Source organism: Eptesicus fuscus, chromosome 12, assembly GCF_027574615.1.
Source record: "Eptesicus fuscus isolate TK198812 chromosome 12, DD_ASM_mEF_20220401, whole genome shotgun sequence".
NCBI lineage: Eukaryota > Metazoa > Chordata > Mammalia > Chiroptera > Vespertilionidae > Eptesicus > Eptesicus fuscus.
Genome location: NC_072484.1, coordinates 56,923,861 through 56,944,282, shown reverse-complemented (window position 1 = coordinate 56,944,282; position 20,422 = coordinate 56,923,861). Strand labels below are relative to the sequence as shown.

The following is a 20,422-nucleotide window of genomic DNA, read 5'->3' as shown; positions in this document are numbered from 1 at the left end:
TTACCTCAGGAACTCTGTGTTGCCTAGTAACAACTTGCTGGAGCAAATTAATTCCCTTCAACCAATAGGAGGGATTGTGTCAAAACACAACTTTCTAAGAAACTGGCAACTTCTTGCTTTTCCCCTCATAGAAGGGCCTCCAACTTTGCATCAAGCATTCAAAGTCCCTAGTAGATCCTAAGTAGTTGGTTATCCCAATACTTATGAAAGAAATACTTAATATCTGACTTCCTAATATCCAGCACTATGTCTGCCCCCAAACATTACAAGGCCATGAACATGCCTGCCCCACACCCTAGAACAGCCCAGGGTAGTTTTAGCAGCTATGCCTAGGCCCTGGTAGGTACCTATCACGACTTTTTTTGCTTATCCTCAGCTTGTAAGTTTCCCCAATACCACCTGTTACTTAACTCATACTGCAGGTCATTGTATCTGCCCTTCAGTTACACCTTGTCAGTGTTATCTATTCATCCTAATCCAAAATCCAAATATTAGTATTATACAATAAATACTCAAATAGTCATAATTGAAGAACACTGCCCCTTCTTACAGTACTTGTAAGATATAAACTTTACTTCCATAAAATAATTATGAAAAATCTTTAAGTTGATTTAAACTAAGCAATTATAGACGTTATATTATGTAAGACTACATTTAAAAAAAATGTAACACCTAAAGACATTATTTTAAGAATGAAATTGAGAATTTTAAGCGAAAATTATTTAAGGACATTTAAAATTTACCTTTAAATTGTTAGCTTTTATGATATTTATTTTAACCTGTGGTACAGGTGCTGGATTATCCCACTGATCACAAAGTTGAACAATGAGAGGATGCTGTAATTCTTTTCCATTAATCACTGGAACAGACTGATACACATATAAATATTTTAAGAAGCATTGAATATGTGTCAAACAATATCATTATTATTTGTATACTAATACTTATAAAATCATCATATATTCTATCTCTGTTCTACTCACAAATGGCTTCTTTCATCAATTAAAATAAAATTTTAAGAGTCAAGCATATTTTTACTAATGATCCTCATAGAAATGATTAATAATTCAATAAAAGGTCAGGGTGCATGCAGGAGGCAACCGATCAATGTGTCTCTCGCACATTGATGTTTCTCTCTCTCTCTCTGCCTCCTCCCTCCCCTCCACTCTCTAAAAAAATCAATGGAAAAAATTCTCAGGATTTAAAAAAAAAGGACAATCTCAAACTAGGGCACAGGCACGTAAACTCTTCTTAAATGATCTGCTTCTTTAGAAGTAAATTTCATCTACTACCATGGTCATATGAGTTCATTTTCCTTTAGAAAAAAATGTAAGCTATCATACCAAAAGGTGCCTTGCTATACCATAAGTAAATGCCAGAATCTAAACATTTCAATATTACAATTGTAAAAATTTAGTAAAAGCTCAACATAAGTAACAGATTTGACAGGTATTTGCAGAATTAGATTTTAAGACTTAAGTACTTGCACAGAGAGACATACTTAAGTTTTTATAGTTATAATGACTTGATATCTGTTTTAAAACTCCAACAAAAACATTTTTTAAGTCAGTGAGAGAGAATGAAACAAAATTGGCAAAAACCATTAAGAGTTTCATTATACTATTTTCACTTTTATGCATGTTTGAAAATATAACATATTTAGGATTTGAATTATTATACTGTATTATACTGTTTTTTAACAAACGACACAGTAATGAATTAAATAATGAAGTATAAAGAATCGTATTTCTTTGCCCTTTTGCTATTACTTACTGTTCCTATTGTTATCTGTTGTTACTTTAACAACAAAATATATCTATTTTGATTCACTGACAAGCTGAAAGAAGCCATGTGATATATTAAATTCTTTCAATCAAAGCAGGAAGTTACTTACCTCCTTTAATTCTGGCCAATCTATAAGGAGAAGTTTAGCTGGTGGTCCAGAAATTAGCTGTACTCGAATAAAGTCAGAAAACTCACGCCAAGTAAAACAAAGTTCCTTATTTCCAGGAGGACCTGGAATAAATCTGATGCCTCTTACACTTATACTCTGTGTATTTTCCTAGTGAGGAAAAAAATACATTGAGAAGATAGGAAGATGTGCTTCTGGGTAAAACAACTGCAAATAACTTGCACACATGTCAACACTGGCATACCATGAATTTCATTTCCTTCAGAGGAGAAACTGAATTTCTTTTTTTGTGAAGGAGAGATCTAAAAAGTCTGGCTATGTACTTTTATCTTACTTTGCCTAAATCCTATCTTATTTACACTTACATGGTCTCCTTTCTGTTCCCACATAGCCAAGCAGGTGCTTGCCAAATACCCTTTGCACTTGCTCTTTTCCTCTGTTTGTAACATTCTTTACCAGATATCTACATGGCTTTTCTTTTTTGTTTTTGCATATAGGATATCTTATTCAGAGGGTTTTTCCCTGACCAATCTATATAATGTCACTCTATTCCCTTACCATGATTTATTTTTCTTATCAGTCATGTCTTACCTATTGCATGCTCTCCAAGAAGGATCATATTGCATGATCTCTAAGAAGGTAGGAGCTTTGATTTGTCACTGATTAATCCCTGGTACTTAGAATACCTAACACATCATATTAATGGAAATCAATAAAACTAGCTTGTAATTTTTACAATGTGACTGAATGACTTAAACCAGTTCCATACTGGCATGAGTACTGTAGTATTTGGATTTTAACACTGACTCTTAATGATTTCATCATCTTAAATTTCTACTGAGTACAAATTCATCGTATTTTAAAAATTAGACTTAAAATTTTATGCTTTGTTTATAAACAACTGTTTGTAGAATATTTTCTGTAAAAAGACATTGTAAAATAATCCACATTAATCTCCCCAAAACCCCAATGAGCACACAGCCAGTGGGAATTTTTTAATATTTTAAAAACAAATTGAATATTCATTAGTAAAACATATTGAAAGTTAAAAATATGTAAAGTATAACCTAGAATTTCACATTTAATATGTTTTCATTGATTTCAGAGATAGGAAGAAAGGAGAGAGGGATAAAAACATCAATGATGATAGAGAAGCATTGATTGGCTGCCCCTTGAATGTCCCCCTACTGGGGATAGAGCCTAAAATCTGGGCATATAATCTGATGGGGAAATGAATGGTGACCTCCTGGTTCATAGGTCGAAGCTCAAAACTGAGCCACACCTGCTGGGCCAGAATGTCACATTTAATAGTGAAACACCAAAAGCCCTTTTGAAGAGGTGATTTATTTTTTATGTCATGTTGGAAGTTATTCTGGTTTTACTGCAAATCTTGAAAATGTAATCTGTTTATGCCTTTGCAAATTGCAGATAAGTACAAATAGAATTTAAAATGAAATTCTTAAAGGCACTCTGTTAAGGTCTACTGTTGAATTTATCAGAGGAACGTACTTCAGAAGAGCAGGACATTTCATGTAGATGCAGAAATGGAATGATTTTAAGAAACAATAATATATTAAAACTACTTTTTATTTAAAAACCCCACAAAAAGCTCTTTTATCTCTGCAGAGACTGGGGGTAGATTCCTGTTGTTTGAAAGTGAGTCAAGACAATACATATCAGTTGTAAAATGACAGTTGGAAGAAAGAAAGTCTACTTGGCTGGCAAATATTAAGCTATGAAAGAAGAAAGGTGGGAGATTATGTTGTGGAGGAATACTACTGGGTATTTTAGGCCATACTAAGGTGATGGAGTCTAAATTTATAATGTAAAATGTTGATAGGTCTGAAAGATGGAATGAGAACTAAAAACTGACAATGAATTTGGTCAGACAGAATAGGACAGAAAAATATGTTGAATGGGGCCTGCCTGGGAATGTGAAAACAGAGAATATATACAACTCTTCCAAGAAGTTACACTATAAAAAAAAGAGAAATAGGGCAGTAGATGGACAAAGATTCAGAGTCAAAGGAAGTTTTGGAGTGGTGGTGTTTTTTGGGGGTGTGTGTGTGTTTTTTAAAATGAGAGGTATTGCAGCACGTTTATATGCTGATGGGTATGTAATGTAACTAAAGATGTAGGAAGACATTATAACTTAGGAGCAATGAGTGAAAGAGTATGAGTCTGTACATAAAATGGTAAGAAGCAGATTGTATCATGTGATGTATAGAATTTTCTTCCTCTAAGAACAGGAACAAGACAGGGATACCCGCTTTCACCACTCCTGTGCAATATAGTACTGGAAGTGCTAGCCACAGCAATCAGACAAGAAGAAGAAATAAAGGGCATCCAAATTGGAAAAGAAGTAGTAAAATTGTCATTATTCGCAGATGACATGATATTGTACATAGAAAACCCTAAAGATTCCATCAAAAAATTATGAGATGGGTCCGGGTGAGGCCATGCGCCCCTGGGTCCGGGTGAAGCTGGATCCCGGGTCCGGGTGAGGCCGTGTGCCCCTGGATCCGGGTGAGGCTGGGTCCCGGGTCCGGGTGAGGCCGCGCACACCTGGGTCCGGGTGAGGCCACGCACCCCTGGGTCCAAGTCAGGCCTCGCGCCCCTGGATCCGGGTGAGGCTGGGTCCTGGGTCCGGGTGAGGCCATGCGCCCCTGGGTTTGGGAGAGGCTGTGACCCTGGGTCCGGCCGAGACCAAACCAGAGGGAGTCGGACCTGCATTACCACCATTTGTCCACCATCCAGAGCTGAGGGGTCAGTGCCGACATGTACACATAAGGAACTGGTGGACATTGATATTGGGTCTCAAAAGAACTGTTGGTCCAGAAAGAAACTCACTACAGACTGATTCATTTGCCGGTCAGCATAACTATTATTGCTCGTCTCACATTCAGTTCTTATATCTCTAGTGACACATGATCTCGCTCATCTAGGGGAAATGATGAACAACATAGACTGATGAACAAGAACAGAACCAGAAACAAGGAGGCATCGATCGGACTATCGGGCCTCAGAGGGAGGATAGGGGAGGGTGGGGAGAGGGGGGAAGAGATCAACCAAAGGACTTGTGTGCATGCATATGAGCCTAACCAATGGTTAAGTTCAACAGGGGGTTGGGGCATCTGTGGGGAGGGGTGTGGAATGGGAATGGGGGGATGAGGACAAATATGTGACACCTTAATCAATAAAGAAATTTAAAAAAAAATTATGAGACTTAATAAATGAATTCGGCAATGTAGTAGGAGACAAAATTAACGCTAAGAAATCTATGGCATTTCTATACACCAACAGTGAACTTACAGAAAGAGAGACGAAGAAAAAAATCCCATTTACCATCGCAACAAAAAAATTAAGATACCTAGGAATAAACTTAACTAAGGAGGTAAAAGACCTGTACTCGGAAAGCTACAGGACACTGAAAAAAGAGATAGAGGAAGACATAAATAGATGGAAGAGCATACCGTGTTCATGGATTGGTAGAATCAACACCATTAAAGTGTCCATACTACCCAAAGAATCTATAAATTCAATGCACTACTCAGAGGGAAGGTAGGGGAGGGTGGGGGTAAGGGGGAGAGATCAACCAAAAGACTTGTATGCATGCATATAAGCATAACCAATGGACAGAGATAGCGGGGGGGGGGGGGGGGGGTTGAGGGCATGTATGGGAGTGGAGTGGGGGGGTATTGGGGGTATATGGACACATATGTAATACCTTAATCAATAAAAAAAATTGGAAAAAAGTAAAGAATTTGCTTCAAAATGATATGATAAGGAGGGAAGTAATGACTTGAAGCTAAGTGATGGGAGCATGGAATTTATTTATACTATTTAATCTATATTTTGCATATGTTCAAAATTTTAATTACAAAAAGGTTTGTAATTCCTTTTATGACTTTTTTGCTATGAACACTAAAATCAAATTTCATTTAGTTTCCCCCCAATTCTGTCATATGTAAACCAATGGCATTAGCCAACTGTAGTGAAAAGCAGCCATACCTGAAAGGTAGTTTTCAACTGTGAGCTATCAAGTCCAATACCAGCAATTCCCAAGGCAGATAAAGAACTTGGTGAAAATGCTTGAATCAGATTTCCATACTGATCTGTAACTATTACAACTAAAAGGAAAGTTCGATTTTAAAGAGTTATCTTTTAACAAAAGATACAAATATCTATAAATAATACACTTATATACTTCAATAAAATTATGCCTAAAAACTCACTCTTTGTACTTGTTTGTATTTTTATAAAAAACTAGTGGCCCGGTGCACAAAATTCATACACAGGGGGGCAGGTGTCCCTCAGCCCAGCCTGCACCCTCTCCAATCTGGGACCCCTTGGGGGTTGTCCGACTGCCGGTTTAGGCCCAATGATCAGGCCTAAACTTGCAGTCGGACATCCCTCTCGCAATCCAGGACTACTGGCTCCTAACCGCTCACCTGCCTGCCTGCCTGCCTGCCTGATCGCTTCTAACCACTCTGCCTGCTGGCCTGCTTGCCCCAAACTGCCCCCCCTGCCGGCCTTCTCGCCCCCAACTGCCCCCCTTGCTGGCCTGCTTGCCTCCAACCCCCGCCCCCCAAGAGCCCGATCACCCCAAACTATCCCCACGCTGGCCTTCTTACCCTCAACTGCCCCCTCTTGCTGGCCTGATCACTCCCAACTGCCCCCCCGCCAGCCTGCTTGCCCCAGCTGCCCCCCCCCCACCAGCCTGCTCGCCCCCAACTCCTCTCCCACACCGGTCTGCTCGCCCCAACTTCCCCCCACTGCCAGACTGATCACCGCCAATTGCCCCACCCCGCTGGCCTGCCCGCCCTCAACTTCTCCCCCCCATCCTCCCCGAACAGCCTGCTCACCCCCAACTGGCCTGCTCACCCCTAACCGCCTCTGCCTTGGCCCCGCCACCATGGCTTTGTTCGAAAGGACATCCGGAAGGTCTCCCTGTCTAATTAGCATATTACCCTTTTATTAGTATAGTTATACTCATTTACCTTATAATCAATAACAAAAACATCAAGAATATACATATATACATTGTATTTATGTATTTAAAATGATGCTGATGCTAACCAGATTTTTACCATGAACATTTGAAGAAAATAATTTAGTATTACATATCTAGATCAGCAATTTTCAACCAGTGTGCCCTGACACCCTGGTGTGCCACAAGAATCTGTAAAACCTGTAATACCTGACTATTTAGTCAGGGACACTGACCTCTTTTCCCTTAGATTGGAAAATTAAAAAATGACACTGGCTAACATAATAAAAGCCGTGCAGTGTGAATGTCCTGTCTTAAACCATAAATATATAGATCATATAATAGAGTTGCTTATTAATCAAATTGCATAATAAGGTTGTACCTGATTAATTCTTCATACCAGACATACAAGTGGAGGCACCTGATTTTTTAAAAAGTCACTCTGGAGTAAAAAGGGTAGATAATTACCATTAGTTTATGTGTAAAATGAGAAGAAAAAGGTTGAAAATCACTGTTCTAGATATATGAAAAGTACAGGATATATATGTATTCACTGATATGAGTCAACATTTTTTCCAACAAACTTTTTACCAAATTAACTTCACAGTATGTCAACCTGGGCAAAAATAGTGAAAACACTTCAATCTTTTCTGACAATGGATTTTAAGCCAATAATCCTATATAATAAAAGAGTAATATACAAATTGACCATCACCTCAACACACAAGATGGCTGCCCCTATGTGGTCAAAGATGGATGCCCCCATGTGGACACAAGATGGCCACAACAAGATGGCCAGCAGGGGGGGGCAGTTGGGAGGGACTAGGCCTGCAAGGGAAGGCAGTTGGGGGCGATCAAGCCTGCAGGGGAGGGCAGTTAGGGGTGACCAGGCCAGCAGAGGAGGGAAGTTGGGGGAGACCGGGCCGGCAGGGAAGGGCAGTTGGGGGGGACCCAGGCCTGCAGGGGAGAGCAGTTGGGGGGGGGACCAGGCCTGCAGGGGAGGGCAGTTGGGGGGGGACCAGGCCTGCAGGGGAGGGCAGTTGGGGGGGACCAGGTCTACAGGGGAGGGCAGTTAGGGGTGACCAGGCCTGCAGGGGAGGGCAGTTAGGGGCAATCAGGTTGGCAGGGGAGCAGTTAGGCATCAATCAGGCTGGCAGGGGAGTGGTTAGGGGGTGATCAGGCTGGCAGGCAGAAGCGGTTAGGGGCAATCAGGAAGGCAGGTAGGCGAGCAGTTGGGAGCCAGCAGTCCTGGATTGTGAGAGGGATCCCAGATTGGAGAGGGTGCAGGCTGGGCTGAGGGACACACACACCCCGTGCACAAATTTCGTGCACTGGGCCTCTAGTTATATATAAACCCAAAGCTTTCCTTTCAGATTATATATGTCAAAACATGAACATAAATACATATTATATAAGTTTTTGTGGTTTGTTTGTTTTTAAGCTGGACATACTAACCTATTTCCCCTTGAAGCTCTTGGCCCATCTGTACTGTTTTTGCTCCTTTCAACTCACACTTTAGATGTTTAGGTTCATCAGGTAGGGGTCTGAAATTGGTTAACAAGTTAAAAGGTTTTAGTCACACCATTCATTGTACAAAAAATTTAAACTAATTACAATATGCTAAAGATATATGTATCACTCACTTTCTAAAACTCAAATGCAATAATTCCCCTCCAAATAACGCAAGAGTAAATAAAGATAGCTTGCAAAGAGAGTACAGAATACTGACAGAAAAAAAATTATTTAAATGTTAAATCATAATATCTATGCTGGATTAAAAAGAAATTATAACGAGAGCACTGAGAAAAAAAGAAGGTTAAGAATAACCATTAAGAGATCTGGCTATAGTTGGAAAGTAGTACATCTGAAAATTTTATGGAGCTATTTAAACTGTTGGAAATAATATGAAAATGGGTAAAGGAATTGAAATGAAGAAGGTTGCCAGAAAAGAGATGGCCAAGGAAGTGACCGGTGAATGTGAAAGATTTTTAATATATTTACCTGCCTTCCCCTTTTCTATGTTCTATATATTGGGTCTGGTTGGAGTGAGCTTTGAAACTCATCAATAACCAAGGAATATTTCCTTCTGAACAATACATTGACTAATTAGATTGTATATTTCGTATTTTTTGTGTCTTTCATTTTGCAGGTGTTTCACTGTTGCTTGCACTAGGAAGACTTTCCTTTACTGAAAGTTCTGGTTCTTACAGATACTAGAGGGACAATTAATTAAGCCCAGGGCTATATTGATATTAAAAACTAATCACTATCTCCAGTAAGGTTTTATTTCAAAGACAACCTGCCATATTTCACAGAAATTGTGATATTTCCTACATTAAAAAGAACTTTTATATGAGTGCTTTTGAGAAAAGTATTTTTGTTGCCATATGCTGAATTTTGAAATGCCTCCATGTGTAGTATGTCCACAAACCTTACTGTAAATGCACTTTCCAAAGACACATGATCATCTTGAAATGAAACCTGGCAATAGCGCATATCTTTTACAGATGTTGGTACTTGTACATCAGGAAGCAGACCTTGCAGCAAGTGTTCTTTGTTAATCTCAGGAGTCCAGTTAACCTAAGAGAAAAATTACATAGTTAACAATAGTAAAAAGTTTAGTCTAATATCCTCCTACTGCCAACTAACTGTCTTACTAAGTGAAGACTTTTAAAGTTAAATTATAACCCAGGCTTTCTCCCTCTGAGGAAAAAGAAGTCCCCCTTATGACCAGAATGATGGTGGGTCATATATTATTATGATAAAAAAGTATCTTCTATATTGTTTTTCCTATTAATGTTGCCATATCTTTCAATGCAATAAAATAAAAATTCTTAGGTTATTTCTTTAGAGTTCTGCTATAAGATTCTCACTGTGATAACTATGGTTTAAAAATAATATTCAGATCAAATTACATGATCAATTCTTAAGAGGTAATTTTTACTTTTTAAAAAGAATCTTATTAATATGGACTTTGAAGAGATTTTGAGTGGGCCTTTGTTCAGCAAACACAGTAATTATGCCCACAGATGGTAATTACCTCTGGCCAACTTTTGGCTTTAATACATTCTTTTGCTACATCTTTATTGTGTGTTTTTTTTAAATATATATTTTTGTTGATTTCAGAGAGTAAGGGAGAGGGAGAGAGAGATAGAAACATCAATGATGAGAAAGAATCATTGATCGGCTGCATCCTGCATGCCCCCTACTGAGGATGGAACCCACAACCAAGGCATATACCCTTGACCAGAATTGAACCCATGACCCTTCAGTTCACAGGCCAACACTCTATCCACTGAGCCAAGCCGGCTAGAGCTAAATCTTTATTGTTGAAAGTATTACATATGTCCCCTTATTCCCCTCACTGACCTCTTCTAGCTTTAATTCATTCTTGAATGCTTTTAGCTCTAATTTAATTTTGCACCTCTTGCATCCCATGTTTTAATTTGTTACTAGATCCATATTTTAAAGTTAATTATCCCACTCTATCCTACTTTTAAACTTCCAATCCTTTCTATTTAAGAATTGTTTTTAGCTCAACTTTGTTGTGACTCAAATAATTGGTATTCTAATATTTTCATTCCAGTTTATGATGCTCTAATAGGCTTGGTCACCTTTCAATCTTTTTTAATCTTTTAAAACCATGTTTCATTCTCATTTAGTCTTTATTATACTTTTTTTTTTTTTTAAATAATGGAAGCAAGTATGAGTTACACAAATAGCTGTGTTATCCCTTCAATGAATTCCTAGTTTGGGTTGACTTTCCACAATATTGCCGAGTTCTATAAAGACCACAAAAACCACTTTAAAGACTTTACATTTAATTTATTAAAATAACAGTATTTAATATCTTGTATTATCAATGAAGAGGTGCATGTTTTAAAATCTCTGGAACCCAAGAAATATAAAACTAAGATTTGAGGCAAAAATGTGTCAAATGTAGGCCACAAGCTCTGAGAATGGCCAAAAGAAAGGTACATACACGAAGAGGCTCTCCAGTCAATTCTTCTTCACCTCAATATGAAAAAGAATGTGGAACCAGTTTAGAAGCCAGTTCCTTGGCACCACTTTTAAGCCACTCACCCAACTCTGCTGATATAGGTGAAAATGACTTGTGCCTCCCTTTCAGGATTATTTCTCTTCACTCATTAATGAGAGAAAACATAAACTGGCTGGAGCAGGGGTTATTCCAAATAAAAATTTTAAAATAAGGTCAGTTGAACCCCTAGTTAAACAACTCTTTTAAAACATCAGTTATTATTTTTTGAAACTCAAGATGACTATAGGAGAGAGAAACCAAGATGGCGGCATAGGTAAACACCTAAACTGCTGCCTCGCACAATTACAAAACTACAACGAAAAGACAAAACGGACGCCATCCAGAACCACAGGGAGGCTGGCTGAGTGGAAATTCTACAACTAGAAGGAAAGAGAAAAGCACACTGAGACTCAGAGGAGCTGCAGGAGGCAGAGGTACTGAGACTTGAGCACGGAGAGGACTGGCAACTAAGTGCGCGGCTGGCTTTCTCAAGCGGGAGGGAGACAAAAGCTCCCGACTGCGCTGAACTCCGGTTCCAGGTGAGACTCTGGGGACCCACACTCATATGGGGTACTGAACTGCCAGGAAAGAGAAAAGCACACTGAGACTCAGAGGAACTGTGGAAGGCAGAGATACTGAGACGCGTGTGTGGAGAGGGCAGGCAAGGGAGTATGCAGTTGGCTTTCTCAAGCGGGAGGGAGACAAAAGCTCCCAAATGCACTGAACTCCAGTTCCAGGTGAGACTCTGGGGACCCAGACTCATTCAGGGAGAAACTGGACTGTCAGGCAGCGGGAGGAACTTCAGGGCGGCTTTCTCTCAGAGGTGCTTGCAACAATTACTGAGGGACACTGAGACACAGGGGCCTATTAGGGCAGGGCTGATGGGAAACCAATGCTGTCTGCTCTGCCCTGAGACTCCGCCCCATTCAAGCTGAGCACAGAGGCTTTTGCAAGTCTTGTCTCATAAGGGTGTCTCCAGCACAGTTGTTCTCCCAGAGTAGACACAGCTGACCCTCACAGCCAATTAGCCTGGAGGTCCAATTCCTCCCAGTGATACCAACAACAATCAAGGCTTAACTACAACAAGGCTGTGCACACAGTCCACAAAGGGGTGCACCAAGAGTGTCCACCTCAGGTAACTGGGGGAGGCTGAGCCACTGGGCCCTATAGGACAACTACCATACAAAGCCACACTATCAACTCAGGGAAGCAGCGAAAATGCGGAGACAAAGAAACAGAGACAAATGAAAGAAATGGAGGAAAGCAAAAAACTGGATATAGAGTTCAAAACCACGGTTATAAGGTTTTTACGAATTTTCTAGAAAAGGCCGATAAATTTAGTGAGACCCTCGAGGATATGAACAAGGACCAACTAGAAATTAAGCATATACTGACTGAAATAAAACATATTACACAGAGATCTAACAGCAGACTAGAGGATTGCAAGAATCAAGTCAAAGATTTGAAATACAAAGAAGCAATAAACACTCAACCAGAAAAGCAAAAAGAATCCGAAAATATGAAGATAGTGTAAGGAGCCTCTGGGATAACCTCAATCGAACCAACATCCGAATTATGGGGGTGCCAGAAGAAGAGAGAGAGCAAGATACTGAAAACCTATTTGAAGAAATAATGACTCAAAACTTCCCTCACTTGGTGAAAGAAATAGACTTACAAGTCCAGGAAGCACACAGAACCCCAAACAAAAGGAATCCAAAGAGGACCACACCAAAACACATCATAATTAAAATGCCAAGAGCAAAAGACAAAGAGAGAATATTAAAAGCAGCAAGAGAAAAACAGTTAGTTACCTACAAGGGAGCACCCATACGACTGTCAGCTGATTTCTCAACAGAAACTATGCAGGCCAGATGGGAGTGGCAAGAAATATTCAAAGTGATGAACAGCAAGAACCTACAACCAAGATTACTCTACCCAGCAAAGCTATCATTCAGAATTGAAGGGCAGATAAAGAGCTTCACAGATAAGAAAAAGCTAAAGGAGTTCATCAACACCAAACCAGTATTATATGAAACTAGAGGCCCGGTGCATGAAATTCGTGCACTGGGGAGGGTGTTCCTCAGCCCAGCTTGCACCCTCTCTAATATGGGACCCCTCGGGGGATGTCCAACTGCAGGTTTCGGCCCGATCCCTGTGGAATCGGGCCTAAACCTGCAGTTGGACATCCCTCTCACAATCCGGGACCGCTGGGTCCTAACCGCTCACCTACCTGCCTGATTGCCCCCTAACTGCTCCCTTGCTGGCCTGATTGCCCCCTAACTACTACTCTGCAGGCCTGATAGCCCCCAAATAACCTCCCCTGCTGGCCTGATCACCCCCAAGGCTTTTATTAGTATAGATATGACTCTGCACAGAAAATTTTACTAACCCTGCTTTACAATAAGGGCTTGACAATTGAATCATTAGGACCAGACACCAAGATTTCCTTTCTTTGAATAGTGGAGGGAATACTTATCTTGTCTTTAAGTTGCCCGGAAATTAAAATGAGATAATGACTTAGAAAAGTATAAAAGCACCATATAAAGACAACTGTCTTTTTAATGAAGTGGCAAAATGAAAAACACTTTTTATTCTCCCCTTCCTTCCTTTACAGCTTTTATTTAAACTTTGAAATTTATAAAAATTTCACTCCAATTTTCATTTCTTTACATTCAACATTATTTTGTATTGGTTTCAGGTTTTATATTAGTTACAGAATAGTGGTTAGACAATCATGTACTTTACAAAGTGTTCCCGATATTTCTAGTACCCACCTGGCATCATACCATCATTACAACACTATTGACTATATTCCCTATTTGAGTGACAATGGGTTTACAGGTTCCTTTCAGTCTTTCTTTTGTGTTGCTTGTCCTTCCTTTTCTTTCTCACTTCTTCCCTCATTTTCTTTATATAGTATCTCAATTGGCCATCAAAGCTCAGTGAAGGCACTGGGACACGCTTCATCCATTTCACAGACCAGGAAGCTGAGGCCAATTCCAGTTGGCTGTGGAACTTGACTCAGCACACAGGAAGCCCTCAGAGCCATGCTCTTTGCACTTCCTAAGGGGCAGCGGCCCAGCAAACAGAACAAACCTTCTAGTCAGGCTTCTGAGCCTCTTTCTCAAGCACCTCTTCATTGCGGATGCTCCACATTCTTTCCTCTCCCCCCATTCTTTACTGCCCCCCCTTCTCCGAAGCAGGTGGAAGGCTTCCCACTCACTGCCTAGGCATGCTCTGCTATGGGGCAGGGTGTAGCGAGCTTGCTTTTGGGTCAAGGAAGGAGCAGGAGTCACTGCCTCTGAAGTGTGAAGGCCGCCTGAGCGAGGCCCATTAGCACTGGGAGCTTCTCTGAATCACATCAGTCAGTCCAGTACCCTGCAGTGCAGCACCCCTCCACTGAGGTGGCACCACCCCTCAAACCCCGCCTCAGGGGTGAGGGTCCTTGCCCCTCTGCCAGGAGTCCTTCCATGCCCCTTGATCCCTGGCTGGGCCCACCCACGTCTTGGGGGCACTGCAGAACCTCTGTCTCTCTGCAGATGAGGCAGATCCCTGCCCTAGGTCTCCGCAAAGCTATGAATCTGTGGCTAGAGGCCTGGTCTGGGTCTCAGCAACCACAAGCCTGCAATGTTCCCAGGGACCCTGGGAGCAGCTGGGCGAGTCCCGCCTCACCTCCCCGTGGTGCCGATCTCCCCAGGGACCCCTGGGAGAGGCTGGATGGGCCCGGCCACGCACCCGCAGGTTGCCTATATCCCCAGGGACACCCGGGAGCGGCTGGATGGGCCGGCTAGGACCCCCGGGTTGCCGATCTCCCGGCCACACCCCCTAGGTTGCTGATCTCCCCAAGGACCCCCGGGAGAGGCTGCATAGGCCTGGCCACGCCCCCCTGGGTTGGCGATCTCCCCAGGGACCCCCGGGAGCGGCTGCATGGGCCCGGCCATGCCCCCCCAGGGTGCCGATCGCCCCAGGGACCCCTGGGAGCGGCTGCATGGGCCCGGCCACGCCCCCCCGGGGTGCTGATCGCCCCAGGGACCCCTGGGAGCGGCTGCATGGGCCCGGCCACGCCCCCCCCCAGGTTGCTGATCTCCACAGGGAACCCTGGAACTAAGAGGACTGGGCACCGCCATCTTGATCTTCTCAATGGCCGGATAGGCCACCCGGAGTCCCGCCCCCCAGTCTCCTGCTGGCCCAATTGTGGGAGTAGCGGAGGTGCGGTCAATTTGCATGTTTCTCTATTATAAGGTAGGATGCTGAAAGGTATTCTTTAAGAAGAGGAAGAAGGAGGAAAAGGTAAAGATAAAAATTATGAACAACAAATACATATCTATCAACAAGTGAATCTAAAAAAAATCAAGTGAATAAAAAAATCTGATGAACAGAATAAACTGGTGAATATAATAGAATCAGGGGCATAGAAAGGGAGTGGACTGACAATTCTTGGGGGGAAAGGGGCATGGGGGTGCGGGAAGAGACTGGACAAAAATCGTATACCTATGGATGAGGACAGTGGCGGGGGGGGGGGAGTAAGGGCAGAGGGTGGGGTGGGAACAGGTGGAGGGGAGCTATGGGGGGAAAATGAGGAATAATTGTACTAATCTGAACAATAAAGATTTATTAAATTAAAAAAAGATGACTATAGAATATTCTATATAATAAGAGATAATATGTAAATTGACCCTCACGCCCTTGCACAAGATGGCCACCCCCATGTGGTCATAGATGGCCGCCACAAGATGGCCGGCAGGGGAGGGTAGTTGTGGGCGACCAGGTCAGCAGGGAAGGGCAGTTAGAGGTAACCAGATCGGCAGGAGAGGGCAGTTCGGGGCGACCATGCCAGCAGGGGAGGGCAGTTAGGGGCGACCAGGCCAGCAGGAGAGGGCAGTTGGGGGGACCAGGCCTGCAGGGGAGGGCAGTTAGGGGTGACCAGGCCGGTAGGGGAGGGCAGTTGGGGGCGACTAGGCCTGCAGGGGAGGGCAGTTAGGGGTGACCAGGCCTGTAGGGGAGGGCAGTTGGGGGTGACCTGGCTGGTAGGGGAGGGCACTTGGGGGCTATCGGGCCAGCAAGGGAGCAGTTAGGCGTCAATCAGGCTGGCAGGGGAGTGGTTAGGGGGTGATCAGACTGGCAGGCAGGTGAGCGGTTGGAAGCCAGCAGTTTAAATATTGTGCCTCTAATTCCCATTTTCCCATAAACCCTGTGCTTTTTATTTTACCATTTTACACACAATGACTTTTAGAAATTTACATGTTTCATTGCAGCAGAATTGACTGTACTTTAAAGAAGTAAGCAATCTACTTTATATGATAACAATTTAATCATTTTGATTTGGGTGTCTATTAAGTAATATGTTAAGTTTCAACATATAGATTAACCCATTTTAGGTACAAATAATATATTCAAATGACAGCAGAATGATGAGAACCACCTAAAATTACTGAGAACCTACCAAACTATTTTCTAAGATCATGCTTTTAGCGATTGTTATACCAATTTCAAGTGGCCAAATCAGGGCTCTGTATAATTAACAATACTGCTTCATTATTTACCTTTAACAGACCTTTTATTTAGTGCCTTCAGAAAAGCTATAAATAGATTGCTATGGTAAGCTAGTGATTTTGATTGTGGATACAGAAATACAGCTGGCCAGGTAGTGACAACTAAACAAAATACCAAACATTGGAATTTGGTTTTAAGTGTTAAAATCATGTCACATATGAGTCATTCACGTTTCAATCTAGTGCATGAAGAAAACCTCTTATTTAGCCTGGAATTATAAATGATAGTATTTATCTTTGGTAAGATTCTTCTAAGAGGTGCCGTATAAAACTTCTTGTTCAGAGAGTGACATCAGAGGAATGGCAGCATTAGAGAACCCTCGACCGGTCCCCCTGAAATGTCAACAAGTTAACCAACTATAATTCAACAAAGAAATTCCTGCTCAACACAGAAGCATGCCTGAGACCCATACAATGAAACATCTAAAGGTGGACAAAAAAGAGTAAATGGGGAGACAAGAAGGGAGGAGAGCACAGACAGCCCCCAGAAGCAGGCCAGCAGCCAGGAGCTCTTGGCCCAATGGGAGAGGGAGGAAGCTGGTGGTAGCAGATGCTTCCTTGGGCTGGAGGAACAGAGAGGAACAGGGGCAGCGAGGGAGCGAGTGAACAGTGTCTGAGATGGCAGATGCCTAACAGGGCACACAGGGTTCTGCCCTGCAGCTCTCCCCTGTTGGGCAGGGTGGTGGTGTTTCATACATAGAAGCAGAACCACCGAGCCCTGCTGCCACTTGAAATCCCAAAACTTGCCTCATATTGCCCTTGGAGTTGGATCCAGGAGCCTATCTATAATAATACTAGTAAAAGCGTAATATGCTAATTAGACCACAAGTCCTTCCGTCCTTCTGGACGAATCCAGGGCTGCGAAGGAAGCATGGGTGCTGAGCTGCCTGCTGGTGGCCGGAGGGAAGCCTGGGTCCCGGGTGTCAGAGGGAAGCCTGGTGCCGGCAGCCGCCGGAAGGAAGGCCTACTCTTGCATGAATTTCGTGCATCAGGCCTCTAGTTGTCTATAAACCGAGAGCTGTTGCAGTAGAATTGCTGTTTCCCTCTGTGACTGGTCCCCAGGAGGGGTGCTTGGAGCAGGACCCCAAGGAGGTCAGGGATTCCCATTACGCTGAGGGCATAACAAATCCCACCCCTAAGCAGTGCAGCTGTACTTTCTTATAGAAGCTTTATGGAAGCCGTGGAGGTCAACCCTGAGAGATTACAGAGGTCAAAAAAAATCTTGCAATTCAGCATCATCTACTGGAAAACAGTAGAAAGACCTCTTCATTAATATAGACAGATATAAATGATAAGGCAAAGGAGATCAGCAAAGACTATTAACAACAACAGTAACAAGGATGATCAGAAAAAAAGAGAAAAATCTGCAGAAAGCAAGCTGGAACACACAGAAATATGTGATATAAATGACAGATTTCAAGACTGTAGTTCTGAAAATACTCAATGAGAAGTGAGAAAATATAGACAGGCAATCAATGCACCCAGAAAACAAATCAATGAACAAAACGAGTAATTTACTCAAGAGATTGAAACTTTAAAAAAGATACTTTTCAAAAGAAGACAGAAGGAAGGCCAAGAGACATGAAAACATGCTCAAAGTCACTAATCATCCGAGAGTTGCAAATCCAAATGACAATGAGGTACCATCTCACACCTGTCAGAATGGCTATCATCAACAAATCAACAAAGGACAAGTGTTGACGAGGATGCAGAGAAAACTGAACCCTTTTGCACTGCTGGTGGGAATGCAGACTGGTGAGCCACTGTGGTGAACAGTATGGAGTTTCCTCAAAAAACTAAAAATGGAACTCCCATTTGACCCTACTATCCCACTTATAGGAATATATCCCAAGAAGCTAGAAACACCAATCAGAAAGGAAATATGCACCCCTATGTTCATAGCAGCACAATTCACCATAGCTAAGATTTGGAAACAGCCTAAGTGCCCATCAACAGATGAATGAATTAAAAAACTGTGGTACATCTACACAATGGAACACTACACTGCGGTAAAAAAGAAGGAATTCTTACCATTTGCAATAGCATGGATGGACCTGGAGAGCATTATGCTAAGTGAAATAAGCCAGTCAGAGAAAGATAAATATCACATGATCTCACTCATTTATGGAATATAATGAACAACATAAACTGATGAATAAAAACAGATCCAGAGACTAGAAGCAGAGATCAGACTGTCAAACCTCAGAGGGAAGGTAGGGGAGGGTGGGGGTAAGGGGGAGAGATCAACCAAAGGACTTGTATGCATGAATATAAAGACCAACCAATGGACACAGACAACAGCGGCTTAAGGGCATGAGTGGGAGGGTTTGGGGGGTTAAAGGGGGGATATGGACACATATGTAATACTTTAATCAATAAAGAAATTAAAGATTGAAAAAAGAAAAAGCTATATTAAAATTACAGGTATTCCGGGGGAGAAGTGGGATCATTAACAGAGAGTCTATTCAAACAAATAGTGGATGAGAACTTCCCAACCCTATGGAAAGAACTAGATCCTCGAATTCAAGAAGCAAAGAGAACACCTATTTATCTCAATCCAAATAGGCCCTCTCTAAGGCACCTGGTATTAAAGCTGTCAAAAATTAATGACAAAAATCCTCAAAGCAAGGCAGGAAAAAGAAGGAAGTGACCTACAAAGGAAAACCTATCAGAATTTCATCCAACTTCTCAGCAGAAACTCTACAAGATAGAAGAGGGTGGAACCAAATATTCAAATATCTGAAAGAGAGAAATTACCAGCCATGAGCAATATATCCAGGAAAATTATCCTTTAAATATGAAGGAGAAATAAAGATGTCCCCAGACATACAGAAGCTAAGGGATTTTATCACCAGAAAACCTCCATTGCAGGAAATACTCAAGGGAGTTATTCTACCTGAAACAAAGAACATAAGGTCACAACATTACAAGTAATATCATCAAAAAACTTACAGCATAAACAGGAATAATTTGTGACAACAAAAACATAAAAGGAAAAACACTAGGAAGAAACCAAGATGGTGGCATAGGTAAACACCTAAACTGCCGCCTCGCACAACAATATCAAAACTACAACTAAAAGACAAAACGGACACCATCCAGAATCACAGGAAAGCTGGCTGAGTGGAAATTCTACAACTAGAAGGAAAGAGGAAAACACATTGAAACTCAGAGGAGTTGCAAAAGGCTGAGGTATGGAGACGTGCGCGCATAAAGAGGATGTGCAGCTGAGTGCACGGGCAGCTGAGTGCGAGGCTGGCTTCCTCAAGTGGGATGGAGATGGAAGCTCCCAACTGCGCTGAACTCCAGTCCCAGGCAAGACTCTGGGAACCCAGACACATTCAGGGGGAATCTGGACTGGCAGGAAAACAAAAAGCACACTGAGACTCAGGGGAGCTGCGGAAGGCAGAGGTCCGGAGGCGCGCGCGCAGAGAGGACTGACTGCTGAGTGCACCGGCGGCTGAGTGCACAGGTGGCTGAGTGCGTGGCTCGCTTGCTAAAGCGGGAGGGAGACGGAACCTCCCGAATGCGCTGAACTCCAGTTCCGGGCAAGTTTCTGTGAACCCAGACTCCTTCGGGGAGAAACTGGACTGTCTGGCAGTGGGCAAAACTCGAGGGCAGCTTTCTCTCAGAGGTGCTTGCAGCGATTACCGAGGGACACTGAGACCCAGGAACCTCAGAGGGCAGGGCTGACGGGAAGCCAAGGCTGTCTGCTCTCTGCCCTGAGACTTGGCCCCATTCAAGCTGAGCACAGAGGCTTTTGCAATTTTGCAAGTCTTGTCTCATAAGGTGTCTCCAGCACAGAAGTTTTCTCAGCGTAGACACGGCTGATCCTCACAGCCAACTGGCCTGGAGGTCAATTCACCCAGTGATACCAATAACAATCAAGACTTAACTACAACAAGGCTGTGCACACAGTCCACAAAGGG

At 42.5% G+C, this 20,422-nt stretch overlaps 1 protein-coding gene across 1 annotated transcript in view; it reads right to left on the bottom strand.

Moving 5' to 3' along the window:
• SMCHD1 (structural maintenance of chromosomes flexible hinge domain containing 1) overlaps nucleotides 1-20,422 on the bottom strand; it is a 159,359-nt gene that overhangs the window by 58,786 nt on the left and 80,151 nt on the right. Inside the window, exons 26-30 of the mRNA XM_054723730.1 lie at nucleotides 9,334-9,482; nucleotides 8,358-8,446; nucleotides 5,924-6,042; nucleotides 1,895-2,062; nucleotides 744-869 (exon numbers count right to left, since the gene is read on the bottom strand). Of these exons, the coding sequence (XP_054579705.1) occupies nucleotides 744-869; nucleotides 1,895-2,062; nucleotides 5,924-6,042; nucleotides 8,358-8,446; nucleotides 9,334-9,482 (651 nt within the window). The remainder of the gene's footprint in view (nucleotides 1-743; nucleotides 870-1,894; nucleotides 2,063-5,923; nucleotides 6,043-8,357; nucleotides 8,447-9,333; nucleotides 9,483-20,422) is intronic.